Source organism: Beta vulgaris, chromosome 8 (assembly GCF_026745355.1).
Source record: "Beta vulgaris subsp. vulgaris cultivar EL10 chromosome 8, EL10.2, whole genome shotgun sequence".
NCBI classification, from domain to species: Eukaryota; Viridiplantae; Streptophyta; class Magnoliopsida; order Caryophyllales; family Amaranthaceae; genus Beta; species Beta vulgaris.
Window position 1 is genome coordinate 55,755,415 of NC_079209.1, and position 11,918 is coordinate 55,767,332.

General features: G+C 32.3%; 1 protein-coding gene across 1 annotated transcript; it reads left to right on the plus strand.

Moving 5' to 3' along the window:
• The first annotated feature begins 244 nt into the window (after nt 1-244).
• Nucleotides 245-3,097, plus strand: LOC104902000 (protein EPIDERMAL PATTERNING FACTOR 1). The gene is made up of 2 exons (XM_010689642.4): nt 245-619; nt 2,599-3,097. The coding sequence occupies exons 1-2, from the start codon at nt 526-528 to the stop codon at nt 2,862-2,864; spliced, it is 360 nt and encodes a 119-aa protein (XP_010687944.2). The 5' UTR covers nt 245-525; the 3' UTR covers nt 2,865-3,097.
• Nucleotides 3,098-11,918: the final 8,821 nt, after the last annotated feature.

An 11,918-nucleotide genomic window follows, 5' to 3' on the forward strand; every position in this document is an offset into this window, starting at 1 on the left:
ATATTCACATTATTTACTACTTCTGCAATTTAAAATTTCTATTCACATAATATTTTCAAATTTGAACAATTTGTGGTAATAGGTGCATATTAATGACAGAAGTCAGAGAATCACGTAAAGAAGAAGTATTTCTGCATGTTTTTTTAGTATTCAAAATCAATATTTTTGGTTAAATAGAGTTTCAAATGCGTGAATAGGGTGTTTTTGTGTGAACCTAATTTCTCTTTTTGTACTTTCATGTGATCATCACCTGTTCTTTTTCTGTGATTTGCTTCAATACTCACCTCATTCTCTCCAAACACACCTTTATATAAATCTCTATTTTATCTACTTCACTTTCTCTTTCACCAAGGAAGTTTAATTTGCTCAACTATTTTACGTTCACTATTTACTTATTGTTACAATTTACAAAGTACCTACGTAAAAAAAAAAAACAACAACTAGGTGAGATTGATTGAAGAAACTAGTTACAAGTACAAGATCAGAAGAAGAAAACCATTACAACAAAGAAGAAGAAAGAAGATAATGAAGAGATTAACTGCTCTAGGAGTTTTTCTCATTGTTCTCCTCGTCTTGCCTCATATCACCTTTTCTAGACACATTAATAGAGCTCGTTCTTGTAAGTATATAAAAAAAAAATTCGAATATCTTTTCTCAATATATATACATATATATATATATATATATATATATATATACACATATATATACATATATATATATACATATATATATATACATATATATACATATATATATATATAGGTTTAAGTTTATATGAGAACCACCCTTATGGTGAGATCCGTGAGAACCACTTATTTTTCCTCATTTTACGAAGATTTTGATCATTTCATAATATTTTTGCTCATTTTTTGTTTCACTTATCTTATGGTTTTGCTCATTTAACAATTTTATGCTCATTTATCAACGTTTTTGCTCATTTTACGTTTTGCTGATTTTACTTTTTTTTCTCATTTAACTTTTTTATGCTCATATTACGTTTTTCTTCTTTTACATTTTTGTTCATTTTACGTTTTTGCTAACTTAATGTTTTCTACTCATTTTATGTTTCTACTCATTTGTTACTTTTTTTTGCTCATTTTAGGAAGTTTTTGCTCATTTTAAGTGGTTCTCACGGTTCTCACCATAAGAGGGTTCTCACTAGAACCCAACCCTATAAGTTGCTAGTTTCTTTTAATAGTAATACATAATTATAGATATTAACTGTCAAAGTTTTGTATTAAAACGGACATGGTTAAAAAGAAGCAAGATAGCATATATAATGCCATAACAAGATATTATTTGGTCCTTTACCTTGCATGCAAGGTACACTTTAATAATCAAGATATATACTTTTTTTTTTTTTGAAAGTATCAAGATATATAGTTTTTTTTGAAAGTATTAAGATATATACTTATAAGTTGCTAAATTGAATAATTACATTTATGCTAGTATATACTCCCTCCGTTTCCTAAAGATCTTCCCTCTTTCCGTTTAAGGGTGTTTCCAAAAGATCTTCCCTCTTTTGCTTTATTCCTTATTTGGCAAACCAAATTTCCCTATTTACCCTCTCATGTCACTATCATATGGTCCACCATTACATTACTAATTCAATTTTACTCCCTTTCTCTCTCCTACTTTAACCCTTTTTTATTTGTTTATTTATCTTAACCCCTTTTTCTCTCCTACTTTACTCACACCATGCCCCACACAACTTGATTTTCTTTGATAACTGTAGGAACAGTAAGTGGGAAGATCTTTAGGAAACGGAGGGAGTATATGCAAAATATATTTTGGGTGTAATATGAACTTTTCAGGTTATGTACTGCTATGAATCGGTAGAAACTTCCATATAATATTATTAGCGCAAAGAAAAGTCATATAATCGTTGAATTGAGGGTAAGAAGTTATTAGTTAATAATCACTATGTACCTAGTTGCTTATATTACTATGAAGACATGGATAATTATTAATTGCGTAAGATTATTGTTAAGATTTATCTAGGGTACGGTTTGATAACAATCTAATATGACAAGCTATATGTGAGAACTACGTAAGGACTCAATTGTATTTTTGTGTTGACAAACTTGTACAACTCTATTTGTTTACATGTATATTTTTCATTGTTTATCTACATTATTTTACATATAATATATAAGATTGAGGTGTTGTGAACGATAGATTACAGGTTCAGACCCATGGGCGGCTAAGGCCATGTGCAGGGTGAGCAACTGCACAGGGCCCCCAAAAGATAAGGGGTCCAGTTCTATTAGTTGTCCTCTTAAAGGGGAAAAAAACCTAACACTAATTACGAACTATTCATTTTCAATTTTTTACAGAGGGTAATGTTGGATGCAAATTTTAAAATTTTTTTGTTTGGTGTTTCTTCTCCTCCTATTCTCCAAAAAAGACCATTAATGACCCTCCCATCTCTTCCTATTCACCAAAAAAATGTAATTTTTATAATTTAATTTAGCACAGGGCCTCTAGTTTTATGAGACGGCCCTGTTCAGACCCCCCTCTCCTTTTTTGTACTGTCTTCGTGGATCATATGGATAAAAAACATCTAATATTTAATTTTGTTTTTCTTCGATACAGATCGCAACGCTCATAGAGTCACACAAGGAAGAATGAGAGGCAAGATGAGCCCAAGAGGTAGACCCGCAGTGAAGGCAAAAGGGTCAGGACCCGATACCGTCGAAATAGCGGGTTCAAGCTTACCTGATTGTTCCCATGCTTGTGGCTCATGCTCACCATGTAGGCTAGTTATGGTTAGCTTTGTATGTGCATCTATTGAAGAAGCCGAGACTTGTCCTATGGCTTATAAATGTATGTGTAAAAATAAGTCTTATCCTGTTCCTTGAATTAATCCTTTTTTTTTTTGGTTTATTACAAGGATTAAGTCCAAATCTTGTCAAGTATTAGCTACTATATTATGTAACATAGTTTCCATTTCTTTTGTTTCATTGATGATCTCGCTTTCAATTGGTCATGGTTATGTCCAAATTTTGTGTTTAACTTGTAAGGGCATTACAGTGTATATGTAACCAAAGAGTTCTTATATACTAAATTCGTTTCATATAATTTGACCTTTTAAGTATTTAACCTTTCTAAAGTTATTCCAAAGAGTTCGTATTGTGTCGGACTCGTCCGACACAATATTCTCGTCGGACGACTTCAGTTAGACTTACTTGCGTTTCAGGTAGACTTACTTGCGTTTCAGTTGGTCTTTATTTTTTTTCAGGTAGTCTTCATTTTTTTTCAGGTAGTCTTCATTTTTTTTCAGGTAGTCTTCATTTTTTTTCAGTTAGTCTTCATTTTTTTTCAGTTGGTTCTTGTGCTTCAGTTAGACTTACTTGGGTTTCAATTGGTCTTTATTTTTCTTCAGGTAGTCTTCATTTTTTTTCAGGTAGTCTTCATTTTTTTCAGTTAGTCTTTTTTTTTGTCAGTTAGTCTTACTTTTTCTTCAGTTAGTCTTAAGTTTTTTTCAGTTAGTCTTAAGTTTTTTTCAGTTAGTCTTAATTCTTTGTTTCAGTTGGTCTATTATTTGTTTCAGTTGGTCCATTCTTTGTTTCAGTTGGTCCATTATTTGTTTCAGTTGGTATACATATTACGAAACAAAGTCCAACTGAAACAAAACAAAGTCCACCTGAAACAAAACAAAGTCCAACTGAAACAAAACAATAACCAACTGAAATAAAACAATAACTAACTGAAACAAAAACAATAATCAACTGAAACAAAACAAAAGTCTAATTGAAATAAAACAAAGTCCAATTGAAACAACTCTTAAGTTGGTTTCAATAATTTTTTTTCAAAGGGCAGAGGTTGAGAAGAAGATTCTTAAGTTGCTTAATCACATACCTTGCACGCTCCATAACCACTTGAACCAAAACTCTTTCTTTCTCTTTTTCGATTCCTTCATTTCACCTTTCCATCTAAAGAGTTGCCATAACCACTTGAACCACAACACTCAATTTCGGATTTCCGGCAAATTGAGGTTTGTTTATGACTAATTTCGGATTTGTATTTTACGCATATATGGGCAAGAATTCAGACTTTATTTATATGGTTTTGGTACCTGTTACTTTTGATACCCATTTAATGAGCCCCAATGCCTGGAGTTGGCACTGAAAATGTCTTCGAGCAAGAAGGAAGAAGAAAGCTTGCTCTGAACTGTCTTTTTGTTTCTCGCGAGACGTTGAGCGGGGAAGATGACAGGGAGGCTTTGGCTTATGCAAACCTAGGCCAATAATGGTTTTGATGTATTGGGCTCAGCCCATCCGACGGAAAGTGTTGGGTCAGACGGTCTGACCCAATACTTTCACTATTCCAAATTGTAGTACTCCCTTCATCCCATAATACAGTGCTTGTATTTTATTTTAGGTGTGCCGAAATGTTGTTCTTGTATCTATTTTTTAATTACAAAATTTCCCTTGATTTGCCTAAAAAACCATTCAACCATCATTTATTTGTCCATTAAAATATTTTTCTTTGTTTATTAAATATAATGGTTGAAGTAGTCATCTATTTAATATTCTTTCACCCATTATTTACCATTTTCTCACCTAAAATCAGCTTTTTTCCTACAATATTAATTGTTTATCATTCATATTCTACTTACCTTAATTCTCATAAAAAATGAGAAATAAGTAATATCATGGGACGAAGGGAGTACATTATATATTAGTCCCTTTGTCGCATAATATAGCGCTTGCATTCCTTTTTGGGTGACCCAAAATGTTGTGCCTATTTTTTTATCAATTTGTTTGGATTGAATTATCCTTCATTTCTACATAAAACTTTTCAAAAATATCCATACTTTTCTTTTAAAATATGTACCCCTATTTATTGTTGTTTTACACCATTCCAAGGAACATTTATTGCTCTTTCATTTTATTTTAAAGGAAAAAGAAGAAAAAAACTAGTTTTTTTTTTTATAAGGAGAATAAGCTTAGACTAACACCCTAGTCCGGGGGCCAGCCTAAAACATCCTTTCGGATGATAAGGGAGAAACCATACAATAAGGAGGAAACCAATATAACAGGGAAGGGACGTCATGCGCCTTCCTAGCCATGAAATCATCAGCAACCTTGTTAGCTTCACGAAAGCAGCGACGAAACTCGCACATTTGGAACCGTAGAGCATCCACACCTACATAATCTCCCATGAACCATAGAAAAAAACTAGTTACAAAACTAAAATACCCAAAAAATATTTACTTAAATATATGTTTGTGTGAAATCCTAAAACTTCTTCTATTTTTCTTAATTCTTATAAATGAGAAATGAATATTATAGTATAAGACGGAGGGAGTATAATGCATGTTCAAAACTTATAAATTTATTTACTTTTGCTTACCCTTTTCTTCTTTCTGGGCCTATGAATGTTCTTTTGACTTAGGAATGATTGTTACTTGGGATCCCCCCGAGCCTATTTGTTACTTAGAACTTCTTGGTTACGAACTCAAAAATATTGGAAAATACTACTCCTTCCGTTTTAAAATATAGTTCTCATTTCTATTTTGGGAGTCAAAATTTAAAATTTTTGATCAAATATTCTCATTAATGTATACAGAAAACATATTCATGTGGGGTCTTGTTGGATTCGTCTCAACATGTACATTCGTAATATCAATTTTTTATATTTTTGACTAATACGAAATAGAAGATATAATAGGTCAAAGATACGTCTCGAAGACTGTGCAAAAAGAAATGAGAACTATATTTTGGGACGGAGGAAGTACTACTAATTAGTTTGGCTTGTTTGGTTAATTAATGATTATAAATTGTGGTAATAGATGTGTTGTAATATAAATACTTGTTTGGTTGAATATAGGGAGTGTACATTCTTTGAGAATTTATTTTCTCAGATAATTATATTTCCTAGAATTTACTAAATGTTGTTTGGTGATTTATGGGTAATAAAATTCCCATAGGAATTTCCACTTACCTAAACTCCTTTAGGTAATTAATTTCCTCCATTTTGTAGGAAGTTAAACTTCTTAGGAACATCTACTTTCCATGAATTTGTCCACCAAACAACACCGAAAAATTCCAATTTATAAGAATTCTAACTTATTCCAATGTTAAACAATGTATGTCAACCAAACAACACCTAAATTTGTAAATAAAATTTCATGTCCTTACTCATTGTAATGTTATCTCATCCCCAAATATTCATTTTCTTCCTAAAATTTCATTACTATTCATATATTACCACTTAGGAATGTGTATGGGTGGTAATGAAAATTTATAAAGGAAAACTAATGTTTTATGATGAAATTTCATTATAATAGTACTGATATTAGGATTTCTTTGCAAATTTACTATAAATTATGTTACCATGACCACCATTTATAACTATTAACCAAAACGGATTCTTAAGGTATTAATCCAATGGTCTTGGTACACAATAGAAAATCTCCGACATAATTTGCTATGTATTCTCCCGCCATTTCTATATTAACCATCATCAATTTTTTTTGACACCGGACAATCATGATTTATATTGCAACTAGCTAGTTTTTGGACTTGTGAGGGGGCTAGGTGCATTAAATTGTTCTATGAAATTAAAAGCTCATTATAACTTTATGGATTAAAGTATACCCTTTGTTCCATAATATAGTAATTGTTTCTTTTTTTTTCAGGTCAAATTTTAAAATTTTTAACCAAATATTCTCATTAATATATACAAAAAATATACTCATGTGTGATCTTGTTAGGTTCGCCTTAATGTTTACTTTCATAATTTTATTTTTTTTATATTTTTATCAAATACGAAACTAGAGATATCGAAAGTCAAAAGTACGACTTGAAGACCGTGAAAAAAGAAAACAAGTACTATATTATGGGACGGAGGGATTATATTTTTGGTTTTTCAAAGTCATAACATTTATTATATTATGTTTCAAAAAGAAAACTTATTTTTCTCTAGTACTAGATATTTTTTGAATGCAAAGTGTGTATGATTTATAGTTTTTACGTAACAAAATTCGTAAATACACCCACACATTTTTGACTTCAAAGTTTGACAATAGCGCTTGAGGTACGTGAGCATTATCGTGTGCGCAGTACACCTTTTTACATCTCTGCCTCCTCAATTATTATTATAAATAGGTTGCCTTGAATTCATGGATTAAATCATCCGAGAAGGAAAAAAAAAAAAAAGACAAAAGGTTTCAAGCTAGAGAGCGAAAGATATAAAAGGAGCGAAAGATGTCATCACGATGCCCAGGTAACGAATGATAAGCTTTGTAATGAATTTTATAATTGCGGTTTTTCTAACCTATGCATCTAATCAAAGGTTAAGGCAATATCTATTAAACAAATATTTTATTTTAGTTAATTAATTTATTTAATAAATAAGTTTCAACCTTTGCACTAGGTGCATAAGTTAGAACAACCGTTATAACTAATTTAATTAAATTTTCCAATATTATATTGTTCATTATTATTGTAGGAAAGAAAGAGTGGCCAGAATTAGTGGGAGAAAATGGGCAAGAAGCCGCAAATATAGTAGAAAGCGAGAATCCCAATGTGGAAGCCTTTGTTGTACTACAAGGGAGTATTGTTACAGCAGATTTTAGATGTGATCGGGTTCGGGTTTGGGTCAATACGAATGGAGTCGTGTACCGTTCTCCTAGAATTGGTTAATGTATATGACTATGTATTATGAATAAATGAAATAAAATAATTAAGCATATAATATGTATTATATATGTATGTACACTAGTTATGTACTTTGGTTGTGTATCATGTTATTAAGATGATAATACTATATGCTTAAATGAAATAAAATAATTAAGCATATAATATGTATTATATATGTATGTACACTAGTTATGTACTTTGGTTGTGTATCATGTTATTAAGATGATAATACTATATTAATAATATCTTCTTTAATTTGTTAGTACACAATTTAGGTATTGTAATTGTTTTGTTTCAAATTTTTTTAATAATTTTGTTTTGTTTCAATTATATGTCGACTTATCTTTCCGTTCATTTTTCAATCAAATTAATAAGAAATAAATTTGATAATCCCATCATCTATTAATTTGGACAAGTACAAGATGATCTAGAAACACAACCATAGAGCGAATACAAGGATACGACTCCACACCAACAAGCTCAAAATTGACGACGCGTCCTGTTAATTTGGTCCTCATCAATGAAACCAAGTTTGTTCCTGACTCGAACATTATTGTTTGACAATAATCACTCCCAGTCATCATAAATTCATAATTCATAGTCTTCCTCATGCTAGAGTATGAGAAAAGTAATAGACCGAGAACTAAGAAGCTAAAGTACGGTTTCTTAGCCGGACTTCTTCGATTTTGTCGTACCATTTTGACCTATATAAAACCACAAATCTAGTAATTAATATCTCGTATTTCTATCCTTTGTAATTCTAATGAAAATGTCTAGTTGACATTTTAAGTTGACAACTTTTACGTTAGGCAGAAAAAAAAATAGAGGTGATAAATGTAATTATTCGTTCCCACAAAGAAAATATAGTAAAAACTATAGTATTTATATAAAAAAAATGTTTATTTTCAAAATTAATAAAACCACAATATTTCTCACTTCATCTCTCTTAAGCAATTAATATTATATACATCACGCACCTTGTACAAAAGTTTATTATAAAATCACTTCACTTTTAGTCAAAATGGATCGTTTAAGGAAAACTATGACACTTTTTTAAGTAAAAAAATGTTCATTTTTATATAAGTGAAAGTGACCAAATATTAGAACAAAAAGTCACCCCGTCTCACAATAATTTATAACACATTATCTCATTTAAGAATTTAATATCTCCTAATTAAGAGAACAATCAATGCCTAATACTCAACGAATCATTCATATATATATGTTACTAAAATGCATGAACAAAATATGGAACCTCCAATGGTCTTTTCTAGAGCTGATCATTTTGGCTCGATCTGTTTTTTGGGCGGGTTTTGGGCAGATTTTTTTGGCCCGCGGCCGGGCTCAACCCGATTTTTGCCTGAAATAGTGGGCTTCGGATGGGCACTTTTTCAGGCGTCGCCTGGCCCAAACTCGACCCGTCCCATGATCACCTCTAATCTTTTCCATCAACGATACACGAAGCTTTTGATTAATAAAACCATTAAATCGTGGAGCTTTCTTCAAGAAAATATCAGTAGCAAGTTTTTTCATTATAATGTTGACTTTGTGGAAGGAGCGAAATAGTCGGTGCTTTGAAAAAATTTCATGCTCCATAAATCAACTTCAAGATCTTGTTCTCTTTGCACTTGTGTGTTGGTGGATCAAGGGTTAGGGGAACCATTCCCTTATGGGCCCAATGAAGTTATAAGGCACCCACAATGCCTCAACTAGAATCCAGTTTCCTCAAGCATACCTGCTGCTCATGTATTAAAGTCTCCGCTGCCATGGTCTCCTCCCCCAACATCATCTTTTAGCTGGAACGTGGATGGTACTTTGAAGATTAGTGAATCCAAATCGGCCAGACGGCCATTGGAGGGGTTTTTAGAAATCATCATGGAAAATTTATTTGTCTCTTCTCAAGCCCAATTTCTTTTATGAAAATAAATCATGTTGAGATTCTTTCCAGTCATAAAGCAATCAAAATACCAAGGATGTCTTGGCCTAGTGGTTAAGATTGAGGTACTGTGAACGATAGGTCACAGGTTCGAATCCCACCTCCCCTACTTTGTACCGCCTTCGTGGCTCATATGTATAAAAAAAAAAAAAACAATCGAAATCTCCATATAAATTGACAGCCTTGCTTAATCCAACCCGTGATGGAATCAAACTCTTTTAATGCGATCAAATGGTGCATTGGTGATAATAGTGGCCCTTGAAATTTAAACTTCGTCATTAATTTCATCCGAAGCGCCATGGAAAGGGGACTTGGTATTGAAATATCCTACAAAAGTCGAGAATCAATGTTGGGGTGGATTCACTTGCCAACAAGACCTCACTCGAATGGATGAATTTATTGCATGGTTGTAACTTCCTCCCTTAAAAGTCGTTTTTTTCAGGATTATGGTTCGATATATCTAGTACTGGCAAGATGCTATTGAGATTACTTTGTAATATTGTAGCTTCAAAGTATGTAATAAATAAACCAAATTTTATATAAAAAATGCATGGGCAAGCATTAGACGCTATATGACACCCACCTCATACGCTGATGTGGTGTTGCTTTGTCTTTAACATGACTTTTCCTTAGAAAATGATCAAAAAATAGAGCGAATACCAGTTTATTTCAGAGATGTATAAACTTTGTACATCAAGTGACATTTTTGTTAATAAATGTTACTAATATCAAGTTGTACAGATTAGATATTAAGTTGTAATTTCTCTTTGTTTTAACATTTTCAAGATAAGAACACATCAAGGCTAAATATCTGACCCCTACGACATAATATCAGTAATGTTTTATTTACAAAAATGTCAGTTGAATATACTAAATTTGCACATCCTTGATATGGATTGACATTTTCTCCAAAAAGAAAGTTGCATAAAAGATCTAGAATTCAGGCCAAAGAACTATTCTCTCCGTTGCTTTTTAACTTACTCATTTCACGTTGGAGGATAACAAAGGAAGAAGTCCAAAAAAGTGAGTAGAAACTCAAAAATGAGGGAAACTAAAAGGTTATTATATTAAAAAGTACTGGACAACATGGGTGGAGAAAAAGTACTCCCTCCATCCCATAATACGGTGCTTACTTTTTTATTTTTACGGGAATTAAGGAGAATGAAAAGAGTAGTAGAATTCTAAAAAAAATATATTTAATGAAATATTTTTGTACTAGAATTACTTCCTTATTTTCTTTTTCCTTCAAAAAAAGCCAAAAAACTAACATTAAATTTTTCCTAAATTGGTGCAAAACAAGAAATAGGAGCACACAGGGATAATTTTGACAAGTTTGTGTAAAACTTAGGGGTGAGCACAACCGGGTACCCGGCAGAATTACATAGACCCGGAACCAAACCCGGAACCACCGGGTATTAAAAATCTGGAATTGGAATTGGTCTAATCGGGTCCTAAATTTTTGGACCCAGACCCGGAACCGCTGGGTACCAGGTCCAGAACTGTGTACCCAGTTGTAAGTTTAACAATATATTAAGATGTGCTTATTGAGCTATAAAATTATTTTTAAAAAAATAAATGGCCTAAGGGCTACTAAGTACTAACTTTTTATTTAGCAACTATTATCCTATTACAATTTACAAGCACCTCACTATTTAGATATTACAAAAAACCAATTCTAAGTATCGGGTACCCAGATCCAGACCCGCTCCCACCGGATATCCAGATCCGGAACCGGTCTAACCGGATACTTACCAGGTACCGGATCCGACAAAATTCTACCCATAATTGAACCAGATGCAATTGGGTCCCCTTTTTTGGACTCGGACCCAGCCGGGCTGGGTCCGGGTCCGTACCGGGTCCGATTCTGGGTCTATGTACCCGGAATTTCTGCTCACCCCTAGTAAAAATTGAGGATAATTTAGTCAAATCAAATTGATTAAGAATGAAGTGGGTAGAATGTTCTTGGGACATCCAATGTAAGCACTATATTATGGGACAGAGGGAGTAGAAAATAGATATGATATATCATTAAAAACAGAAAAAACAACTATGTGTAGATTTAAAAGAAAAGTGTATAGATCAAAAGTAAACGAAGTGGATTGTTCTCTTTTACCATGTTGCTGCTCATGAAAGCAATCATTTTTTAGTACACCATTGGGAGTTTGGATTGGGGCACTCTATAAGATAATCTTCGTTTCCAATAATTTTTTTTTATTATGAAAGATAATTAGTCCGAATATATTAACTCATGCTAGGTTACTAGCTAGTCTGTACGACGACACACCAACTCAAAAGCTAGGTATAAGAATAAACAACCCAACAGTAAAGTC